The sequence below is a fragment of the Geotrypetes seraphini genome, chromosome 7 (assembly GCF_902459505.1).
Source record: "Geotrypetes seraphini chromosome 7, aGeoSer1.1, whole genome shotgun sequence".
Lineage (NCBI taxonomy): Eukaryota > Metazoa > Chordata > Amphibia > Gymnophiona > Dermophiidae > Geotrypetes > Geotrypetes seraphini.
Window position 1 is genome coordinate 190,654,103 of NC_047090.1, and position 25,137 is coordinate 190,679,239.

The 25,137-nt window shown below is 46.1% G+C and overlaps 1 protein-coding gene across 11 annotated transcripts in view; it reads right to left on the reverse strand.

The window, feature by feature from the left end:
- The window catches only part of TMEM63C (transmembrane protein 63C), a 140,027-nt gene that overhangs the window by 65,578 nt on the left and 49,312 nt on the right, over positions 1-25,137 (reverse strand). For 10 of the 11 annotated variants that reach the window (XM_033951573.1, XM_033951569.1, XM_033951570.1 and 7 more), the window contains 4 exons: positions 14,143-14,230; positions 7,217-7,254; positions 5,201-5,343; positions 940-991 (listed from right to left, as the gene is read on the reverse strand). In XM_033951573.1, the coding sequence (XP_033807464.1) occupies positions 940-991; positions 5,201-5,343; positions 7,217-7,254; positions 14,143-14,230 (321 nt within the window). The remainder of the gene's footprint in view (positions 1-939; positions 992-5,200; positions 5,344-7,216; positions 7,255-14,142; positions 14,231-25,137) is intronic. The other variant, XM_033951572.1, reaches the window with a different exon arrangement.

The following is a 25,137-nucleotide window of genomic DNA, read 5'->3' on the forward strand; positions in this document are numbered from 1 at the left end:
CCGATCACTATAAATAATACTCTAATTACCATCGTGAATGCTGTTAAAATCTTGGGAGTTATCATAGATAGCAAACTGACTTATCGTACACAAATTAGCTCAGTAGTAAAGAACTATTTCATCAGACTAAGGATGATTAGATCTCTTGCAAACACACTTGACCCTCAATCCCTCAACATTCTCATTCACTCTCTTATTATATCCAAACTAGATTACTGCAATGCGCTATACAAGTGTACATGGCAAAAAGATATTCGCCGTTTACAACTGATACAAAATACAGCCATTAAAATTATTACTAACAAAAAGACATTTGATCATGTTATTCCTCTGCTGAAAAGTGCACATTGGCTACCAATATCACATCGAATTACACAAATTACTAATGAACCAGCTCCTTATTCCACATGAACCCTCAAGAGCTTTAAGAATTTCATCCCAATATCTCCTTTACACACCATCCATGATAATCATTAGTACGCGTCGGGCCACCTCATTTGCAATTACGGACCCCACAGCATGGAATTCCCTACCACTTCATATCAGGTCGGAAAATAATCTAGATAAGTTTGAGGGAAATTTAAAGTGCTATCTCTTCCGTGATGTTGAAAAGACTTGGAATCAGCCAAGGTCATTTCATAATCTGCACTCCATTGCTTCCCTATTGTGGTTTACCCTTCTTGTTCTCTTTCCTATTGTTTTACGTGTGTGATGTATTGTTTAGTCGGTACTTATTTGTTCATTGTTTTTACCTTTTTCATACAAATTGTAAAACGCTTAGAAAACTTGATTTGCGTTTTATAAAAATTTTAATAAACTTGAAACTTGAGTTTGTGCTATCCAAACCTAGTGTAGCTGCTTCCAGGGTAAGGTCTGCTACAGCTAATACATGGAACTAGAACATGCAGCCTGGCACACACAGTAAAGAGTTTAACATACTGCGTTGGGACATTGACGATGGTCGTACGTCCAAAGTGAGCAGGACTGTCTCCTGAAAGTAAAGAAACAAAGCGTGAGACTACAGACATCAGAAAAGATCAATCCCACTTCTACCTCCCAACCTCCCTCCTGCAACTCCCCCTCAGAAGACCCTCCTGAGGACCCACCCCTACCCTCCGTAGTCCCTCTGAAGGACGCCCTGCTGGGTTAGGGTAGGGTGAGCAACAACGATTGTAGCTGCCTATGCGGCTCCGTCCCAGCTGCCATTTTGAATAAAGAGTGGCACAGGCAGCAGCAACTGGGGATCACTGGTACCCCACTACCCTAGAGCAGTAGGGTGTCCTTCAGGGGAGTTGGAAGGTCTTTGAGACGGATCTGGACACTCTTTGTGGAAGAGCATTCTTCCAGGGAAGCTTTTCAGGAAGGGGATAGATGTGCTGGGGGCAGGGGGCTTTGGTACGGTTTGATTATAGCAACCAGAAGCTGAGACCTTTCTCGATTCTCTTTCCCCACCCCATTGTACTCAGTGAATGGGGGGGGGGGGTGTCAGAATTTCCTCCCAGCTCTTTCTGAAACTGATTTACTAAGGCCTTTATCCTCTTTTGTTTTTGGGGGGAAATGAAACTTTAGTGGAGATGAAAACGGTGACGGAGTTCTAAAAAGCGTGGGATGAACACAGAGGATCTAGAATCAGAAAAGAAGAGTAAATATTGAAGAACTAAGGCCAGGACTGGGCAGACTTGCACCGTTTGATGGTGGATAGGTTGGGTAACGCTTCAATGGCTGGGATGGTGTAGATGGGCTGGAGTGAGCTTTGACGGAGACTTCAGTAGTTGGAACCTAAGAACAGTCCCGGGCAGAGCTTTGGATTCTCGTCCAGAAATAGGTAAGAAGAAAAAAACCAGCAACAACAAATTTTTAGATTGAATCGGGTTGGGCATTCGGGTCTTTATCTGCCGTCATCTACTCTGTTACTATATAGTAAATCAGCCCCTTAAGATCACTATCAAATAGCCACTGTTTCCCATAGCCAAAGCAAGGTGTCAGCTATGTGACAGAAGTCCTTTGATAAGAGAAGCAAAGAGGCAAAGAGAAATTTTTGTATACATTGCCAGTACACTACTGGTTCCTCAGCAGTGGCGCAGCGAGGGTGACAGGCGTCTGGGGCACTGGTGCCCATCCCCCACCTCCTACCACGCCCATCCTACTACGACTACTATTTATGATTTCTAGAGCGCTGAAAGGCGTACAACAGCACTGTACATTTTAACATACAATAGACAGTCCCTGCTCAGAAGAGCTTACAATCTAATTTAGACAGGACATTTTGGGGTTGGGGAGATTATAGTGGGCTTTTAGCTTGAATTTGAACACTGCCGGGGACGGAGCGTGACGGATTGATTCAGGCAGCCTGTTCCAGGCATAAGGCGCTGCAAGAAAGAAGGGACGGAGTCTGGAGTTGGCGGTGGAGTAGAAGGGTACAGATAAGAGGGGCTTGCCTGATGAGCGGTGGTCACGGGGGGGGGGGGGAGCATAGCGGGAGATAAGTGAGGAGAGATATCGGGGGGCTTCAGAACTTGTAAGTCAGCAAGAGGAGTTTAAACTGTATTTGGAAATGGACAGGGAGCCAATGAAGCGACTTGAGGAGAGGAGTAATACTGCTGCGTGTGCACGTCCTTTCCCTTCCCCCGTACTTTTTAAAATTTCCCAGTGTGAGAAGCATCACCAACTTGCTGCCCAAGTTGGTGTAGGTTCTCCCTCTAACGTCACTTTCTAGGCGCAGGACCTGATGTTAGAGGGAGGAAGTGATGCTGATGTGAAGAGGAGGAGGAGTGAAGGCGTGCACACGTCGAAGGGAGAAGTAGGAAGGAACGGGGTGGCGGAGAGCAGGACGGGTACCAGCTCCCCCACCAAGATGGTGCCTGGGGTGGATCACTCCCTTCCCCCCCTTACTGTGCCATTGCTCCTCAGCAATCAGGGGAATCCCTTTGCGTTTTGAATGCGATTACGCCAGAAACAGGAAACGATGATCATTAGCATTTAGGATTTTAGGCCTTGCAAACCTGAAATTTTGTTTGCAATTTGAATTTTCTTGTATAAGCACTGGCAAAACGACACAATCTAGTTGATGAAAGACAAAGATGTGGAGGGGCATAATCAAAAAAAGCGTCTAAGTCCCTTTTTGGCCTAAGTCCTTAAACGTTCAAAGCAGAAGCAGGGAAAGTGTCCATAACCAAAACAAACGTCCTTGTTTTGATTATGGCCTGCCTCTATTAAACACCCAATCTCCACTACGTCTACAAGTACACCTACACGACGTCTACACTTTTTGGCCATAATGAACCAAAAAAACCTAAGCCCCATTCTGGACCCGGCTGGCCTGCCGGACCCCTTGGCACCTGTCCATCTGGCCAACGTGAAAGGTACGGGAAAGGGGGGTGGGGGGATCGCGGGTCGGCTGGGGGGGCGATCGGGGGTTCTTGGGGGGTGGTCATTGGGGAGAGGGGGTTGTGTCGAGGGCAGGAGGGCCTGGGATCCCTCCTGCCTGTATTGTAGTGGGGGTGGGGGGTAGGGGGTCGCCGGGGCCAGGAGAGCTTGGGCTCTCTCCTGGCTCGTTCCTGTCGGAGGGGGGGGTCGCCGGGGCCAGGAGAGCTTGGGCTCTCTCCTGGCCCATTCCTGTTGGAGGGGGGTCGCCGGGGCCAGGAGGGCTTGGGCTCCCTCCTGGCCATATCGAGTCGGGGGGGGGGGGGGGCACGATCGCCGGGGCAAGAGGGCTTGGGCTCCCTCTTGCCCCGATGTTATGTGTGTGTGTGTGGGGGGGGGGGTGATGCATCGCGGCAGGAGAGTTGCCTCATCTCCTCTACCGCGATGCCATCACTCCTCTACCCGAACTGCCGCGACCCACGGTAGGAGAGATAGGGCATCTCCTGCCGCGGGTCGTGGCAGTTCGGGTAGAGGAGTGATGGCATCGCGATAGGGGAGATGAGGCATCTCTCCTGCCGCGATGCTTGCGGTGGAGGGGTAGGCAGGTTGCTGGGGCCACTGAGCTGATCACAGCAGCCACAATCAGCTCAGCGGCCCCTTTTTTGGCACTTAGACCTGGTTTGACTTCGTCTAAGTCAAAAAGGTCTAAGTGCCGACTAGGCAACCTGCCTACGGTTTTGGTTATACCTGTTGTGCGCCTAGGTGTAGGTCGGCCCACCTCCCGCCCACCCTTTCCCCTCCTCTAAACACACCTCTTTTCTCTCTGTGCGTTTAGAGGCAGGGGAAGGCCTAAGCTGGTTTTAGATACGTCTAAAACCCAGCTTTGGTTATGGGTACTTGGTCGATCAGGTTTTTTGATCATCCAAGTAGCCATTTAGGACACTTTTTAGATGTTTTTTTTATTTTTTATTATGAACCCCATAGTCTGTACTTGAGGTTTCGGAGGTCTTTTTCAACCTGTTTTTAAGACTTTGTTCGTAGAATAAGAATCCTTTGCTAAGTCGTATCATTTGTTCACCCCCGAGGCCCGGTGCTCTCTCTAACCCTCCCAGCCTCCTTTCCTCACTCTCTCAGCTAATTCCCACATGTTTCTCTATCTCCACATGAATTTGTGATTCTGGTTTCTGTTGCTCTCTCTCTCTCTCTTCTCATTCTTATTCTTGATTCTGCTCCTTCAAGATTCAGCCTCCCTCTGACCGGAACAACACTTTATTTAGGCCTGGCTGCTTTCCTACTGAAGAGAAGGAGTGAGCCTGGAGATGAACGGAAGAAGCTGCTGGCAGGGTGTGGTGAGACCAGATTATGCAGTTCTTCATAACTGCTCACGTAAACTGAAGAATACAAATATTTCTCTTTGAAAACCTGCTGCTCCTCTTGTCACAAAAGCATCTGTGCAAAGACTCAGCCATCAAATTTAGGGTTACCAGATAAAATCCGGACCCCTAGACCTGCCCCGTTGCTCTCCAGCTCCGCCCTCAGCTCCATCCCCCGTTGCCTGTTCATCGGGCAGGAAGGCATCAACGCATGCATGAATGCTCCCTCCCGACGCGATTTCTTTTCAAAACCCAGACAAAGTGCCGGGTTTTGAAAAGCCATCCGGACCCCCCCTGACATGTCCTGCGAAATCCAGACGTCTGGCAACCCTACTCAAATGCACCCAATGCCTTCACTGCTTCAGCTGATGTACTTGGGCTTTGAAAAGCTGGTAAACAGTGGATATGGCAGAAACCAGAGGGAAAAGGACCTATGTTTTCCCCCCCTTCTCTGAATCACATACCGAGGAGGTTTCCAGAAAAATTCACAGGCAGGATCACGGACACAGAGAGCACGCAGACGATTGTGAGAAGAATTAGGATGTGCCGCTGGAATGACAGGTAGATGGTGGCATCGATTCCACACTTGTTCTGAATCTCCTCATCCCTCATTTAATCCAAAAAGATAAGCAAAGGGTTAACTTGATTACCAGAGCAATCTGCCATAAACTCACAGTGACAGAAAGAAGAGAAGGGCAGCCCTTCACTAAGATGGGGGAACAGTCGGCACACAAGAGTGTAGCCTGAAATACACATAAAGAAAAGAGGAATGCACACACACCAGTGCAGCGTATACAGGGAAAAGGAGTGTGCACACACACACCAGTGCAGCTTATACAGGGAAAAGGAGTGCGCACACACACACACCAGTGCAGCTTATTCAGGGAAAAGGAGTGTGCACACACACACCAGTGCAGCTTATACAGGGAAAAGGAGGGTGCACACCCACCCACACACCAGTGCAGCGTATACAGGGAAAAGGAGTGTGCATACACACACCAGTGTAGCGTATACAGGGAAAAGGAGTGTGCGCACACACACACACACACACACCAGTGCAGCTTATGCAGGGAAAAGGAGTGTGCGCACACACACCAGTGCAGCTTATACAGGGAAAAGGAGTGTGCATACACACACCAGTGCAGCGTATACAGGGAAAAGGAGTGTGCACACACACACACCAGTGCAGTTTATGCAGGGAAAAGGAGTGTGTACACACACACCAGTGCAGCTTATGCAGGGAAAAGGAGTGTGTGCACACACACCAGTGCAGCTTATACAGGGAAAAGGAGTGCACACACACACACACACCAGTGCAGCATATACAGGGAAAAGGAATGTGTGCACACACACCAGTGCAGCTTATGCAGGGAAAAGGAGTGTGCATACACACACCAGTGCAGCTTTTACAGGGAAAAGGAGTGTACACACACACACACATACACACCAGTGCAGCTTATACAGGGAAAATGAGTGTGCACACACCCACACACCCACCAGTGCAGCTTATACAAGGAAAAGGAGTGCGCGCACACACACACACACACACACACACACCAGTGCAGCTTATACAGGGAAAAGAAGTGTGCGCGCACACACCAGTGCAGCTTATGCAGGGAAAAGGAGTGTACACACACACACATCAATGCAGCTTATACAAGAAAAGGAGTGTGCATACACACACCAGTGCAGCGTATACAGGGAAAAGGAGTGTGCACACACACCTCAGTGCAGCTTATACAGGGAATAGGAGTGTGCATACACACCAGTGCAGCTTATACAGGGAAAAGGAGTGTGCTCACACACACACACCAGTGCAGCTTATACAGGGAAAAGGAGTGTACACACACACACATCAATGCAGCTTATACAAGAAAAAGGAGTGTGCATACACATACCAGTGCAGCGTATACAGGGAAAAGGAGTGTGCACAAACACCTCAGTGCAGCTTATACAGGGAAAAGGAGTGTGCATACACACACACACCAGTGCAGCTTATACAGGGAAAAGGAGTGTGCTCACACACACACACACCAGTGCAGCTTATGCAGGGAAAAGGAGTGTGCATACACACACCAGTGCAGCTTATACAGGGAAAAGGAGTGTATATACACACACACACACACACACACACCAGTGCAGCTTATACAGGAAAAAGGAGTGTGCACACAAACCCACACACCAGTGCAGCGTATACAGAGAAAGAGTGCACACACACACACCAGTGCAGCTAATGCAGCCTACAATAAGCACACTGTGAAAAGGAGTGCACACTCGTGCAGCTGCAGTAAATGTACGATGACAGTCAGTGCCCACACCAGTGCAACTTACTGGTTTTAATCACAATTGACCAGGGCTTTTGCTAAATCCCCATCTCCTAGTAGTGGCAGTGGAATCCCTAGTTATAAAGCAGCCCCCCAGTCTGCTATAACACAATAAATCCAGGCTAACACATAAGTGATGAAATATCATCTTCTTACTTCATCTGATATATGGAGGTTATCCAAGAGCAGAATCCCTGTATAGAAAATCAGAACAGACTGTGAATCAGTATTGCAGAGAAAATATGTGACAGCTTCATGACAAAATCCATCTCATCCACCCATTCCAAAAATACATCCATTGAAAAATTGTATTTACATTTTCTGAAAGCAATGAACATGGTGTGCGTTCAGGTTCATGATCTTCAGCACAGAAGCCCTTTGTGAATCCTTTCCAGAATCCGTACATCAAATCCACCCCACTTCTAGAATATTCTGCATCAAACCTAAGTCTTCCTCTCTACGTCCTATTAAAACAGGACTCTTCATCAACCTCCCAAAGAATATGGACCATCAAACTCATGTCTTACAGACTGTGGCTGAACCTTAAATGAACATTAAGGAAGTTATTCTATAAGTAATGCATTGAATGGGTGGAAATGCTAAAAAGACATCCAAATAGTATTCTAGAACATATGCAGAGGGGAATACTCAAAACATACGTCTAAGTCCGATTTGGGTGTTTGTGCTAGACGCCCAAATTCGGAAGTGGAAAATGCCCATTTTTTAAAAAATACGTCTGGAATTATTTTTCCCCAAAAAATTTATCTATCTGGACATCCAGGCTATTGTTCGTCTGGACCGCCAGGACATCTATCTTTATACCATATTTTTGACCAAAATTTCATCCAAGTCCCAAATACCCAGAACAAGACCAATTGGACATGGGAGGGGCCAGCATTGTGATGGACCAGACACCCAGACATGCCAGCAGAGCAGTGGGGCACCTTACAGGGCACTGCCAAATAAACATCTCACCAGAACTCCCCAAAACCCACTAAACCCACCTGTCTACAACCCCAATAGTCCTTATGGCTGCAGGTGCCACCTACATGGCAGTAGAGTAGGGTTTGGGGGGGCTCACATGTTCCACCATGAATGTAGTGGTCAGAGTGGCTTATGGGCTTGGATCCTCCTCTCTATGGTTCACTAGCCCACCCCCCAGACTACATAAAACACCTGTATGCAGCTCTGCTAGGCTTTCCTATAGCAGATGGAAACAAGTATGCACTTTTTTATTCTGATCTTTGTGGGGTGGGGGGGGGGGTGAGGAGGTCAGTGAACACTGGGGGAGTGTGTGGGGGTCTTTACTTTGTCTCTGCAATGGTTATCTGGTCAGTTTGGATACTTTTTGGGCACTTATACCTGTTTTTACATCAACTAAGTCAAGGGCGGCCCCCATCCCACCCACATACTGCCCTAACCACTCCTCCAGATACGCCCCTTTCAGTTCTGGGCATACAGCGGCATAAACAGTCCTGCGACACGTCCAGAAAGTCGGTTTGATTATGGCCTGTCTGTTTAGGTTGTCCAAGTGCCGACTTGGGCAGGTTTTTAGACGTGTTTATGATTTGAATATGAGCCCCATAGTGCATATCTAATAAGGAGATGGATGGAGTCCTGGTGGGAATGCTATAAATTATGTGTCTATCTCTAGCATTTAGACATGACCATTTACACCAGCAGAGGCATGAATATACAGTACTCAAGGTCGATATTCAAAGTGATTTAATGGGTCAGAAAGAAATCCTGGTCGGTGAAATCACTTGTTCAGGGCTAACCACCCATATTCAATGTCAGCCACTTAGTACTGCAGAGTCAGAGCTTGGCCAATTAAGTGCCAATGTTCAGCAACTAACCACCCAAGGTGACTGCATAGGACCACATAAAAGTCAGTTCTATTTCTATGTGGTAACCCATAGCTGGTTAAATGCTGAATATTTAACCAGCTATGGGTTACCACCTGGAACCTAAGAACAGTACCGGGCAGAGCTTTGGATTCTTGGCCAGAAATAGCTAAGGAGAAAAAGAAAAAAACAACAACAAAACAACAAATTTTTAGATTGAATCAGGTTGGGCAGACTAGATGGACCATTCGGGACTTTATCTGCTGTCATCTACAGAAACTGGGCCTCTTCTCCCCGAACAGAGGAGATTGAGAGGGGACATGATCGAAACATTTAAGGTACTGAAGGGAATAGACTTAGTAGATAAGGACAGGTTGTTCACCCTCTCCAAGGTAGGGAGAACGAGAGGGCACTCTCTAAAGTTGAAAGGGGATAGATTCCGTACGAACGTAAGGAAGTTCTTCTTCACCCAGAGAGTGGTAGAAAACTGGAACACTCTTCCGGAGGCTGTTATAGGGGAAACACCCTCCAGGGATTCAAGACAAAGTTGGACAAGTTCTTGCTGAACCAGAATGTACACAGGTAGGGCTAGTCTCAGTTAGGGTGCTGGTCTTTGACCTAAGGGCCACTGTGGGAGTGGATTGCTGGGCACAATGGACCACTGGTCTGACTCAGCAGCGGCAATCCTTATGTTCTTATGAATATCGCGCTTAGAAAACAGAACCAGAAAGGCAAGTGAGATGTCCAAATCAACCAATGGTACTATTTATTGACATAAATATGGCGCTTAACAATCTGCGTTTATGCCGGTTCTGTAAACCCAGAAATTCAATGCGAGAGCCCAGAAATGGCCCAGCATTGAATTTCTGGGGATAATGCCATTAGTGGTCAGAAAAATGCTGATTGCTACCAGGCCCTCAGTTGCCTTTATGTGGAAGACTGACCCCTAGTGGCAGTGCTGCAAGATTACCTCTAGAAGTAAGCATTGCCATTTTGAACCTGGAACCAGTGGTGACAGCAGTGAAAGGAGACCACTTTCATCCCATTCTACTAGACTACCAGGGGTTACCTCTATTAAACCCAGGGACCAGGGCCAATTGGAGATCTGAGGATGCAGGAGTGGGGGATGAGATTTGTTTTTTGAGATGACCAGCATATAGTTTATATTCAGTCACATATGAACTTCCCCCCCCTGCCCTTTGAAAGAGGGGGAGAGCAAGGAATTGGGATGACAGTGGTCACGGGCAAACAGAAATGCAATGGTAAGGGAGATGTGCTCTGTTCATAGGAGAATGGATTAGGGGAAGAGCTCTTTCTCTATGGAATAGCAGATTGGATTGATGACTCAGAAGTTATTCCTCCTGGTGGAATTCTGCATGACTGCACGACACAGAATTTCTACAGAATTGCACAGTCAAGCATAATTCTCCTTTTCCTCCATAGAATCTTGATGATGTTGGCCTCATTGGGTCGTGATTTGACAGTGATTCCCGCACACTGCCTGCCACTACCCTGGAAGTCTCTCTGTGGCAAGGGGGGGGTACTTCTGGGTTAGCAGCAGGCTGCATGTGTGAATCACTGCCGATACCTCGACCTGATGATGCACACCTTAAAGGAGAAGAGTACAGGGGAGGGGAGGAAGGAAAGATACCGGCATGGAGAGGGCAGGGCTGAGAGGAAGGAATTGGAAAGTTGCTGGCACAGGGAGAAGGGAGGGATGGGAGGAAGGAATTGGAATTTTGCTGGCACAGAGGGAGGGGAGGGGTGAGATAAAGGAAAGATGCTGGCACAGGGGGAGGGGAAGGAGACATGCATGGTGAGGAGAGAGTGTGAAATGTTGCACATGGAGGGGAGGAAGGAAGAGATGGTGCATGGAGGGGGATAGAAAGGCTTGACCCAGGGAAGGCAGGGAGTTAGAGAGATGGTGGACAGTGGGAAAGAAACAGAAATGTTGACTATGGAAGTGTAAAGGAGAGAATGCTGCATGGAAGGAGGGATGCAAGGGAGGGAGAGAGAGAGGTGTTGGACATGGGAGGTGGATGAGAGGAGGGAGAGATACACAGGAGTTGGAGAGGGAGAAGGAAAGAGGTGTTGGATCCAGCAGAATGGAGTGATGGAGAGATGTCTGATAATGGGAGTAGGAGAAATCCTGGACTACAGGGGAGAGTGCAGGAGGGAAGAGAGAGGAAAGAGGGAGATAGGCTTTGAGGGTAGGGAGGGAAGGAAGAGGGAGCAGATGCACAGTACAGGGGTTCAAGGAAGGTTTAGATAGGTTCCTAAAGGATAAGGGGATTGAGGGGTACAGATAGAAGCAGAGGTAGGTTATAGAAATGGTCAGGAACCACTTCACAGGTCATAGACCTGATGGGCCGCCGCGGGAGCGGACCGCTGGACACGATGGACCTCTGGTCTGACCCAGTGGAGGCAACTTCTTATGTTCTTATGCTGGGCTATAAGTGTGGAGGAAGGAAGACACTGAGAATGGTAGAAACCTGAGGGGAAGAGAGAGTGGCAAGGAAACAGATGAGAGGATAGATTACAGAGAGTAGAAATATGGTGATGTGTGGGGGTGGGTGAGGAGGAATGGGGAAGATGAAAGGGAATGGAGGGCTGCGGAGAGAAGATGGAAATTTGATAAGTAGCTTAAAAGTGAAAAAGAGAAGAAGAAGGGTAAAAAAGAAGCAGAAAAGAGCTAAAAAGGAATGATCAATATGTGTAATGAGATGTAATGAGGGAACATACAAATGGATAGCAGCTGCTTGAAGGAGAATTAGCAGACAACAGGAAAGCAGAAAAGAGAAACTGGAACTAACATAATGGAAAAATAAAACATCCAGACAACAAGGAGGATTGCGATGACCTGCAATAGGATATAAACAGGCTCGAGAAATGGGCCGCAACATGGCAAATGAAGTTTAATGTGGATAAGTATAAGGTAATGCATGTTGGTAACAAAAATCTTGTACATGAATACAGGATGTCTGGTGCAGTACTCGGAGAGACCCCCCAGGAAAGAGACTTGGAAGTACTAGTCAACAAGTCGATGAAGCCGTCCGCGCAATGCGTGATGGCGGTGGCGAACAGGGCGAACAAATGCTTGGAATGATTAAGGAGATCATGAACACATCGGAGAAGGTTATCATGCTGCTGTACCGGGCCATGGTACATCCTCACCTGGAATACTGCATCCAGCACTGGTTGCCGTACATGAAGAAAGAGACGGTACTACTTGAAAGAGTCCAGAGAAGAGCGACTAAAATGGTTAAGGGGCTGGAGGAGTTGTCGTACATCGAGAGATTAGAGAAACTGAGCCTCTTCTCCCTTGAAAAGAGGAGACTGAGAGGTGACATGATAGAAACATTCAAGATACTGAAGGGAATAGACTTAGTAGATAAAGACAGGTTGTTCACCCTCTCCAAGGTAGGGAGAACGAGAGGGCACTCTCTAAAGTTGAAAGGGGATAGATTCTGTACAAACGTAAGGAAGTTCTTTTTCACCCAGAGAGTGGTGGAAAACTGGAACACTCTTCCGGAGTCTGTCATAGGGGAAAACACTCTCCAGGGATTCAAGGCAAAGTTAGACAAGTTCCTGCTAGACCAGAACGTACGAAGGTAAAGCTAGACTCGGTTAGGGCTCTGGTCCTTTACCTAAGGGCCGCCTTGGGAGCGGACCGCTGGGCACGATGAACTACTGGCCTGACCCAGCAGCGGCAATTCTTATGTAAAGCTAGAAGGAAAACATTTTATTTTAAATGGAATACGGATAATAATTAGCAAAAATATTGCTGAAGGTTTGACAAATAAATTTGCAGAATTTGCTAATTTTGTGCAGAGAATATTGAAATGTTTTGCGCAGAATTCTGCAAGGAGTAAGTTATACAGCTGCTGGCCAATATTCAATAGCGGCAGCCATTAGCCAGGCAATCCGTATTAGTTAAGCTTTTTATGCAGCCACTGGCACTGAAGATGGCCTGTCCTCGCACACCTGCCACTTCCTCCCCAGATCAATTAGTGCTGACATTCCGTGGTGAAGTGACACTGAATATAGGCAGCCGACCTGCTCGGAAGGAGCCTCTCTTGTCCGGTCAAACCAGATTGAATATTGAGCTCTTTGATTTGTATACACGCTGGAATTTTTTTGCTGAATTCTCCTTTCTATACCGGTAGATTGAGCATATTATTTTCACAGTCAGGCATTCAGGTCTTTATCTGCTATCATATACTAGGTTACTGTATGAATTCTAAGATTTTCTATGGGATACTGAGGGCAGGTTGAACTTATGTATGCCCTTGCAACCAGCAGTAACATTACCAAGACAAGTTCTACTTTCCAGTGAGGATCTACAACTCCATCCCCTGGAGTAAAGCTCTCATCAGTTTCATCCCTTCCAACATATATGAGTGTTGCTGTTTTCCGGGTCTTGCCAAGTCTGGGCAGATAGAACCGACCTTACAGCCATCATGCTGTGGCTTTCTTCAGTGTTTGCTGATGGCTGAAACGTCGGTTCTACCTACCCAGACACGGCGAGAGCTGGAAAACAGCAATAATCATGATGCCAGCAGCGGAAGCCTAAGAGAACCGTCTAGCATACTGTATATTCCATCAAATCCATCTTCCTAAGCTTACCATCTAACAGACCAATCTGTCTATACCCCTTGGCATTATCACCTCTGCAGATTATCCATCAAACCGATCCCATTCAGCAAACTAGCAATCAAATTCATCTCTACATTTCATGAAGTCCATCTCCTTCCACACACTCTCTGTCATGTCCATCCTTTTCAGAATACCAATGATCAAATGCATCCTTTCCAGTCCAGATTAAGATCCATCAGACCTATTTGCTTCAGCATATTGTCCATCAAGGTCATTCTTTCTAGCATACCATCCTCAATAATTATCACATTCATCAAACCCAACCTTTCCAGCATATTCTGCAGTCAAACATGTCCTTTTGAGCGTACTGACTTTCACACAGAATACTGTCAAACTCATCCATTTCATATTAATGTCCTACAAGCCCATCCCTTCCAATATACTGCCCATAACATCCATCTCTTCCAGAATACTGTCAAACTGAAGTAAGTACATCAAGTGGAAATCCTTTACCTCCAGAAAAATGCGTCTTCTTTGGCACTCACTACTCATGCTTTCCACTGGTATTGTCAAGCAGATAAGGAGGCTCAGCCATTTCACTGTTAATCCCTCCCCACCACACTCCCCAATACATGGACTTACCACATCCTTGCTGTCTAAATCCGATGGGCTTGACTCTGAAGGTGATTTCTCCTTTTCACTCTGCTCCCCATAGAAGAGAGATGTAAGGCTGCTTTCCAAAGATGAGCGCACAGGAAGATAGAATGGAAATAGAGATGGAGAACGAGGGACAAAGACAGCAGAGAAAAGCAGGAGAGAAGAGGAAAAGATTAAGGAGAAGTATATATGAGATGGGGAGCAGAGGCAACACAGACAAAGGTGAGACAGAGAGCAAAACTGAAACCACATCTGATTCCATTTCACAGAATTTATGCTAACATCAAGCAAAGATGAAGTTGCTTGATGTTTGCCACCATAGGCTAGATAGAAACACACAGGCAATTTTGCTCCTGATAAATTGCTGCTAATATATTTGTTGTTTTTACATAACCTGCCTTGGCCATTCTCATCAGGACAGGTGAAACATTGAAGCAGATAAAATGAAGAATGATTTCAGAATAAGTGCAGTGGCAGATCATTAGCCCAGCCAAGGTCATCGAAAGCCTACAGCACTCTCTGGGCAGTTATGATTCATTCAACACTCCCCCAGGGAAAATTCCAGCCAGACCCTCAAAACCCGTGTGAACGAATGACAGAGGTGAAAATGCCACAGGTGCCAGATCCCTCTCAAATAAGCATGCGAGAGAGAGAATGACGTGAACTGCCTGGGATGTGAAAAGAGCGAACATTCAAGGACATTCTTTGGATTTAGCTCACACCTTTCTCGAGAATAGTTCAAGTGGAGTTACTTATCCTCAGAGCGATCACAATCTAAACAAATCCCCCGAGATCAGAAGGTCTGTCAGTATCTCAAGAAAGACATGGCGGTACTTGAGGGAGTACAAAGAAGAGCAACTAAACTGATAAAGGGAATGGAAAATCTCCCATACACCGAAAGATTGAAGCAGTTGGGACTTTTCTCCCTGGAGAAGCAAAGACTTAGAGGAGACATGATAGAAACCTTCAAGATCCTGAAGGGCATAGAAAAAGTAGACAGGGACAGATTTTTCAAATTAAGGGGCACCACAAGTACAAGGGGGCACTCGGAGAAATTGAAAGGGGACAGGTTTAGAACAAACGCTAGGAAGTTCTTTTTCACTCAGAGGGTGGTGGATACATGGAACGCGCTTCCAGAGGCTGTTGTAGACAAGAAAACATTAAGTGGTTTCAAAGAAGGTTTGGATAGATTCCTAGAAGAAAAAGGGATTGAGGGGTATAGATAGGTATAGACCATTGCTCAGGCAATGGGCCTGATGGGCCATCGCGGGAGCGGACCGCTGGGCAGGATGGACCTATGGTCTGCCTCAGCGGAGGCAACTTCTTATGTTCTTATGTTCAGTGGCATTCCCTGGTTCTCAGCCACTACTCTAAACTTTGCCCAAAAGCAGTCAACTCCCTCCTCTTGCAGAATCTAGGCTACTGTAGTTCTGAACCAGGAATGTATCCTGCCAGCAGAGCTGATTCCTGTGAACTGGGCCAATTCAGTTCCAACATTCCTCTACCTAGAGGATGGACTTCTGTCTTGAGTAGGGTTGCCTTATGGTTCCAGAAAAAGGAGGACAGATTGAGACATCCGGGTTTTAGTTCCATGTCTCAATCCACCCCCCTTTTTCTAGAGCCATAGGGGAACCCTAGTCTTGAGATCAAAATGCATTGCATCTTATTGGACTAGTGCAAGAGGCTCCTGCCCCAACAGTCCTTCCAAGAGACAGGAAGTGATGTTAGACATCAGGAAGCAGGATCACCCTGACAGTCTGGGATTCCCCAAAGTTCTGATTGCTCCTCCAGAAAACTGGGGGACCAATCCAGGATAGGGATGGGACCAGACTTAAAAGAATTCATGTTCTACAATCAGAAGAAATCATAAAAGAAATCATTTGCTCTGAAATTGTTTCTTAAAAAAAATTGTTTAGACAGTATATTCACTTTATCCTTCCATATCTCTTGAGGCATTCAAACAATAGCAACCAAATATTCAAGACAGGCAAATCTATGCATGGGACAGAAACTTATATGAGATCTAACTCAACAGTGAAAAAGAAAGACACATTTCCTCACTAACCATTTCAGTAGACAACAGATAAAATGTTGGATTTCATTAGTTGCCCTTTGCAAATCTGGGTTTCTAGGTGAGTCCCTGTTCCAGTACGCTCTAAGAAATGGATTTTCAAGGAGCTGAATGGAATTATAGTTCCTGTTACAGTGATGGGAGCAGCTGAGGAGATGTGGGTCTTTGTGGGAAACTAGAAGGTCATGAGATTTTTATGGGTTTAAGTTTCTGGCTACTGTATCCAATTTACCATTAAGGAGAAACATTTCCCACAGGCAACTAGAGGTTATGTTGGTATCTGTATGTCATCAGCATACTAAAAGGGCTCAGTTTTAAGACTGAATTAGAGTTAACAGTGGAACTATAAAGATATTAAAGAGGCAGGAGAGGGGAGATATGATAGAGACGTTTAAATAACTATGTGGAGTAAATGCGCATGAGCCGAGTCTCTTTCATTTGAAAGGAAGCTCTGGAATGAGAGGGCATAGGATGAAGTTAAGAGGTGATGGGCTCCGGAGTAATCTGAGGAAATAATTTTTTACAGAAAGGGTAGTAGATGCATGGAACAGTCTCCCGATAGAGGTGGTGGAGACAGAGACTGTGTCTGAATTCAAGAAAGCCTGGGATAGGCACATGGGATCTGTTGGAGAGAGGAAGAGATAGTGGTTGCTGTGGATGGGCAGACTGGATGGGCTCTTTGGCCTTTATCTGCCGCCATGTTTCTAGGACGGGAGCCAGTGTGGAGTCTTGAGGGACTCCACAAAGGAGAGTATAAGAAACTGAATTATTGGTTTGTCAGGAGACATTATTTGTCCTATTAGTGAGACAGGATGAAAACTAACCTAGAACTGCATCCACGATACCAGTACCACATAACCTATAGAGAAAGTGGTCATGGTTGAAAAGGTCAAAGGCTGCTGAGAGAACTAAGGAAATAAGTAGAAGAGTACAAATCAGTATCTAAGAATCATTAAAGAAGATTAGAAAGCCTGCAGAACATGGCTCATGGAATTCTTTCCATCTCCTCTGCATGTATTCTCGTGGAGGGAAACGTCGGGTTGAATGGAGCAATATCTAAACATTCCATTGGTTTTGAAAGAATAATAAAATGAAACCAAGCCTGATAACATTTCTTACCTCTAGTATCTAGTGATATAATCCCCAGAATTGTGACTGCAGACTTTAAGGAAGTTTCTGACCTAGGGAGAGGTCACAATTTGACGAAATCGTACCCACAGCATTCTTGGCACCATATTTCCTTTTGATTCTGCATGTTTGCAGACTGACTCAAGGGCTATTTGATCCTCCCCTCCCTTACCCCCCCATCCCAGCTTGCTGCCCTTGCCTTGATGGGAATCTACATGAGTGGAAATGTCCCTAGTTAAAGAAAGAACATAAGAATTTGCTGCTGCTGGGTCAGACCAGTGGTCCTTCATGCCCAGCAGTCTGCTCTCGCGGCAGCCCCTTGGTCAAAGACCAGTGCCCTGAGACCAGCTCTACCTGCTTACATTCTGGTTCAACAGGAACCCGTCCAACTTTGTCTTAAATCCCTGGAGGGTGTTTTCCCCTATGACAGACTCCGGAAGAGAGTTCCAGCTTTCTACCACTCTCTGGGTGAAGAAGAACTTCCTTACGTTTGTACGGAATCTGTCCCCTTTTAACTTTAGAGAGTGCCCTCTCGTTCTCTCTACCTTGGAGAGGGTGAACAACCTGTCTTTATCTACTAAGTCTATTCCCTTCAGTATTTTGAATGTTTCTATCATGTCCCCTCTCAGTCTCCTCTTTTCAATGCTTCAGAGAGCTACAAAGCCAATACCAAGCCCAGGTTATACTTACCAGATAGCCAAAATTCACATCTTAACCAGGTTCTCAAGACCCTTGGACGAACTCTCTACAGATTAACTCTTTGAAGGAAGGAGAGCAAAATAGGTTAAATCTGGCAGAATGCTTGATCTTAGACAGCATGCTTTTAGCAGGAGATCGATTTTATCTGACACAATCAATTTCTTTGCGAGCCGGATATGGGCGGATGCATGTTGTAGCACACTTGTATTTCTTTCGACAGTGTGGAACATCAAAGGAGTGATATAAAGCACAGAAAGGATGATACATTAAATTCCTTCAGAGGGGAGAGAGATGAGAGGTGGAGCTCCTCAGGGAATCGGTCCTCACTACAGAAATGATAAGAAGAAGTAGTAGAAGACCCTACCTTCGAAAGGATAAAGATGGAGTGGAGAAGGTCTGGAGAAAGACTTGCAAAATCCCTGTTAGCCAGAACTAAGGGCTATACCCTAGAGCAGTGGTTCCCAACCCTGTCCTGGAGGACCACCAGGCCAGTTGGGTTTTCAGGATAGTCCAAATGAATATGCATGAGAGAGATCTACATGTAATGGAGGTGCCAGGCATGCAAATCTGCACCATGCATATTAATTAGGGCTATCCTGAAAACCCGACTGGCCTGGTGGTCCTCCAGGACAGGGTTGGGAACCACTGCCCTAGAGGACAGGCAGGAGATATGAAACATTCAGGTAAAAATATATTTCCCATTGGAAAGCAAGCTCTAGAACAAGAGGATATGATTTGAGGATCCTGGGGGATACACTGAGGAACAAAGCTGTTGCATGGAAATAAGCAGAAAGGAAATATTTGTGTGCAAAAGTCGAGAGGTATCACTGCAGCACAAGCCAGTAACAACCACTTGACAGTAAGGAGGAGAAGGGTAAGGGTGGTATCTGGGATGTCTCACAAGCTATAAATGAGTGTGGGCCAAGTTAAACACAGTTAAATCTTTCTTGTAGGCTGCTTAGTACTAGAAATAATCAGCTGGGCATAGACTGAGTAAAATCGATAAAAGGTGAACCGTAAAACTGATGTTCCAACTATTAGATATGTGGATTATTGATGACCATCATATTCACAGTTGTGTAAATAAAGTTCCAACTCCCCAAAGGCCAGATGGATCACTCCATCAGGACAGCGGTGGTGAGCATCATCTGGAAAGGCCACGGTGACCCAGGGGTGCCAGATGTTAGGACAAAAGTCAGACGCTTACATTAGTTTATCCATTCTTCATCTTTTTTCTTCCTTTTTATATTTAACCAACCGCTTTTATAAAGCGATCCCACCCTATTTGTTTTATCCTCTTCCCTCTTTCTCCTTTCTTCTTTTAACATGTAACTTTCCCCCCATCCTTCCCATTTTCCCTCACTTTCAAGTTTGTCTAGTTAATGTCCTCAGTGCACACCTCGATTATTTCTAAACTATCTATTTATTTTTCCTTCAAATTTTTTATTGTAAACCGGCCAGATACTTGCTGATGGTCAGTATATTAAAAGCCAATAAACTTGAAACTAGCTCATAGTTGTCATGTAATGCAGTAATTCTCAAACTTGTCCTGGGAGAAACTCCAGCCAGTTAGTTTTTCAAGATATCCACAATGAATATTCATGAACTGATTTCCATTCAGATTTATGCAAATTTATCTCAAGCATTTTTTATTGTAAATATCCTGAAAATCTGAGTGGCTGAGAACCCCCGATGTAATATAATCAAAGCAAAATTGACCAACTCTTCAGGAACCCAGGTTGGTCTTGTTTGTCAGTTGCTGCTTTAATTCTCTGCAGGTTCTCAATCCAATCCTCAATATGTACCCAGCCAGTCAGGTATTCAAGATATCCACCACACAGTGCCCTTGGGTTGGGTCCCAAAGTGACAGGCTGGGTCAGGAACTGGTTGAGTGGAAGGCGACAGAGGATAGTACTGGGCCATGGTGCATCCTCACCTGGAGTACTGCGTCCAGCACTGGTCCCCGTACATGAAGAACACAGTACTACTCAAAAGGGTCTAGAGAAGAGCGACTAAAATGGTTAAGGGGCTGGAAGATTTGCCATACAATGAGAGAGATTAGGGAAGCTGGGCCTCTTCTCCCTTGAACAGAGGAGATTGAGAGGGGACAAGATCGAAACATTCAAGATAATGAAGGGAATAGACTTAGTAGATAAGGACAGGTTGTTCACCCTCTCCAAGATAGGGAGAACGAGAGGGCACTCTCTAAAATTGAAAGGGGATCGATTCCGTACAAACATAAGGAAGTTCTTCTTCACCCAGAGAGTGGTGGAGAGCTGGAACGCTCTTCCGGAGTCTGTCATAGGGGAAAACACCCTCCAGGGATTCAAGACAAAGTTAAACAAGTTCCTGCTGAACCAGAACGTAAGCAGGTAGAGCTGGTCTCAGTTAGGGCACTAGTTTTTGACCTAAGGATTGGCGCGTGAGCGGACTGCTGGGCACAATGGACCACTTGTCTGACCCATCAGCAACAATTCCTATGTTCTTATGTAGTGATTTATGGAGATCACTCTGAGGAAAGGGATATTACCAATGGTGTGCCTTAAGCTTCTGATCTTGGGCCTGTTCTTTATAACATTTTTATAAACGATATTGCTGAAGGGTTACTAAACTAAACCTTAGGTTTGTATACCGCACCATCTCCGCAGGCGCAGAGCTCGGCACGGTTTACAGAGTTAAGAGGAATGGAACTACAATGAAAAGATATAGGAGAGGGACTAAGAAGATAGAGAGGGACAGGATACTAGAGGACGGGAGGTGATTAGATTTTTGAAAAGAGCCAAGTTTTCAAGTGTTTGCGGAAGGATTGGAAGGAGCTTGAATTTCTGAGCGGGGATGAGAGGTTGTTCCAGAGTTTTGTGGTTCTAAAGGGGAGAGATGTTCCAAGTTTTCCTGCGCGGGATATACCTTTTATAGAGGGGAATGATAGTTTCAGTTTTTGGGAGGGTCTGGTGGAGTGTGGGTTTGGGGAATTCCAAAAGAGTGGGATAATCGGAGGAAGGACGCCATGTAGGATCTTGAAGGCTAAGCAGGCACATTTAAAGAGGACTCTGGAGTATACTGGGAGCCAGTGAAGCTTGGAGAAGAGTGGGGAGATGTGATCGAACTTGCCTTTTGCGAAAATAAGCTTAGCCGTGGCGATCTGAATTAGCTGAAGTCTATGGAGGTTTTTCTTAGTTAGGCTTATATAGATGGAATTGCAGTAGTCCAGTCTAGAGAGGATGGTGGATTGAACGAGGACTGCGAAGTGAGAATGATGAAAGCAGGATCTCACTTTCCTCAACATATGAAGGCTAAAGAAGCATTTTTTTACTAAGGAGTTGAGGTGATCATTGAAGGAGAGAGAGGAGTCTATGACGATGCCTAGGACTTTGCTTGAAAACTCAAGCTGAAGAGTGGGGCCGGCAGGTAGTGGGATGGAGGTGGGTAAATGATCTAATATTGGGCCGAGCCAAAGTAGTTTTGTTTTGAACTCATTCAGTTTCATTTGTACAGATTGGGCCCAGGATTGGAGATTCGTTATACATGCGGATATGTTCTCAGCAAGGTTAGAGAGGCTCGAGTCGGTCTCGAGGAGGATGAGGATGTCATCAGCGTAGGTGTAGAGAGTTTCTAGGGGGTATAGATGAAGGAGTTTCAGAGAGGACATGTAGATGTTGAAAAGGATAGGAGAGAGGGGTGAGCCTTGCGGGACTCCACATTTCAGCTTCCAGGGGGGTGGGATGAGGTACCGTTTGTGTTAACGGTGTAGAAGCGGAAGCGTAGGAATTTTGAGAACCAATCTAGGACTGTGGAGCTTATGCCTATTTCGGAGAGTTGGAAGATTAGGATATCGTGGTGGACGATATCGAAAGCTGCGGAGAGGTCGAATTGTAGGAGAACAGCGAATTTGATGCGAGAGTGGAGTTGTTGCACCTTAGAGATTAGTGAGGCCAAAAGGGATTCGATGCTGAAGTTGGGTCTGAAGCCGAATTGGTGGGGTAGGAGAATAGAGAATCTTTCTAGGTAGGATGAGAGTTGGGTGGATATGATGGATTCTAATAACTTGGTTAGGAGAGGGATATTTGCTATTGGACGGTAATTTGATGGTAAGGAGGGGTCAAGGTTGGCCTTTTTCAGTAGAGGGGTCAATGAAATATGTCCCATGTCAGGTTGTCGGGTAAGATTTGCCTCTTTGCAGATGATATCAAAATCTGCAATTGAGTAGACACCCAGATTTATATGAAGAAATATCTGGTGAAGCTTGAAGAATGGTCTGAAATTTGGCAGCTAAAATTTAATGCTAGGAAATGTAAGGTCATGCATTTGGGCTGCAAAAACCAGAGGGAATGGTACAGTTTAGGGGGTAAAGAACTTATGTGCACAACGGAAGAGTGGGACTTGGGTGGGATTGTATGTGATGATCTTAAGGTGGCCAAACAGGTTGAAAAGGTGATGGCGAAAGCTAGAAGGATGCTAGGTTGCATAGGGAGAGGTATGGCCAGTAGGAAAAAGGAGGTATTGAATGATGCCTCTGTATAAGACTCTGGTGAGACCTCATTATATTATGTACAATTCTGGAGGTTGCACCTTCAAAAAGATATAAAAAGGATTGAGTCGGTCCAGAGGAAGGCTACTAAAATGGTGTGTGGTCTTCGTGATAAGGCATATGATGACAGGCTTAAAGATCTCAATCTGTATACTTTGGAGAAAAGGTGGGAGAGGGGAAATATGATAGAGATGTTTAAATACCTACATAATGTAAATGCACATGAGTCGAGTCTCTTTCATTTGAAAGGAAACTGCAATGAGAAGACATAGGATAAAGTTAAGAGGTGATAGGCTCTGGAGTAATCTAAGGAAATACTATTTTACAGAAAGGGTGGTAGATGCATGGAACAATCTCCCGGAAGAGGTGGTGGAGGCAGAGACTGTGTCTGAATTCAAGAGGGCCTGGGATAGGCACATGGAATCTCTCAGAAAGAGAAATAGATAATGGTTACTGCGGATGGGCAGACTAGATGGGCCAGTTGGTCTTTATCTGCCATCATGTTTCTATGTTCTATATGATACATGGGAAGTGGCCTAAGGCCCTCAGACATCTGAGCCAATCAGGGTCTTAAGTTCCTCCCTCTGTATCCCAGATTACAGAGCCAATCAGGGCCTTGGGCTCCTTCCTCTGAATATTTGGGAGGGGCCTTCAGCATCTGAGCCAATCAGGGCCTTAGGTTCTGGGGGGGTGGGGGGAGGGGTCGGCTGTGGTCAGGAGGGGGAGGCTAACGTCTTTTTTTTTAATGGTGATAGACATTGTACATAAGTAATACGCACAACATTTGTGTTCTTTGAAAAAAAATGTTTCCTGCCCCGAACAGTTGAGCTGCATGAGGCTTCTTCGGGGCTTCCCTCGTCGGCTTTACACATATGTGAGAGTTGTTCTCACAGCGATTCATCAGATGGGAGAGACAGGGATTACGGCGAACCTCCAGGCAAATCATTTGCATGAAAACTTGTCGGTGCATCAATTGCTCTTTTGGAATAGGCCAAAAATCAGATTGCAATGGACCCACATGGTATTACCGACCCTTTTTAGTGCATCTAGCTCTACGATATTGGCAGCATGCCCAGAGTGCTGAAGGCTTTTGATTGGACGCTGCTGTTTCATGATTGCCAGTGAGAATGAAGTGACAACTGGTAAAGGGCAGATGAGCCCAAGACCTGCTTGACACTTCCCTACAGAACAGAACATAACCCCCGCTTGTAAATCTCCCAGGATCCATTCTGCCCTCCCAGCTGCACCTTTCAAGAGAGAGCACAGTACAGGAAGGAAAAGAAATGTCCAGGCCTGCCACCTCCACCTCCACCTCCATCACCAAAGCGAAGCTGCCACCTCACAGATTCAGGATTAGCCACTGTCCCCCTCACTCAACCCCTGCAGAAGGAGGGACTGACATCTAGAGTCTTACTCTTCAGGAGCCAGGACATTAAGAAGCAGAGTTGCGGCAACTGGGAGCAATCGGGGGAGGTGGGAGGCTGAAGTAAAAAAGCAGAGAGGACTCGGTGTGGATTCTGCGCTCAGTGGTCACTCTAGAACAGGGGTATCAAAGTCCCTCCTCGAGGGGCGCAATCCAGTCATGTTATCAGGATTTCCTCAATGAATATGCATGAGATATATTTGCATGCACTGCTTTCATTGTATGCCAATAGATCTCGTGCATATTCCTTGGGGAAATCCTGAAAACCTGACTGGATTGCGGCCCTCAAGGAGGGACTTTGACACCCCTGCCCTAGAAAGAAAGGTGTCTAGCACACAAGCAAACTGTTTGCAAAGACTCTCGCAGACATCACCAAACTGCTTATTTAAATGTCACTGTAAAGTAGGGGTGAGCTGTTCATCCACTCGATGTAGCCAGAAGACCCAAGTGCTTAGCCGGGGCTTTGTTGAGAAACAGTACAGATTAGCTCAGCTTTCTGCGGCCAGCGTTAGTGAGGGTTTCATGTTTGAGGTGGGGCGCTGAGGAGCTGAGCTGATTATATGACTGGGTGGGGATGAGGGAGAGGAGATGCTGAGCAACAGGGTTCAACTGCAGAAGCCGAAATGATGAGTTTTCAACTCAGTCCTCAGGGACCACCTGGCCAGTTGGGTTTACAGGACTTCCACTTTGAGAGAGATTTGGTTGCACTGCCTTCTGGGTGTGCAAATGTCTCTGGTGTATCTTCACTGCGGATATCCTGCAAACCTGACTGGTCAGGTGGTCCCCAAGGTCAGTCTAGGTAGGACATAGGCTAACGTAGACAACTCCAGGCGCCAATTCAGTACTCTCGCGCACAAAATATAGATTCTGCTTCTACTCCCACCCCTGCGCATTATGTTCCCGTGACGTTTGGTGCGCTCTCCTGCATTTCTACACACTTTGGCCAGATTCTAGAAATGGTTCTTAAAATTCGGCTTAGCGCTGACTCCCTCAGCCTAACTTTGGGGGCCAGACTTACGCCTGCTGGTGCCACAGTTGTGGGCAGAGACCCAATATTCTGTAACAATGCACACAACGTTTTAGAACACTCCCCCACCCATGGCCTGGTCCTCTTTTGAGTTCTGCATTATG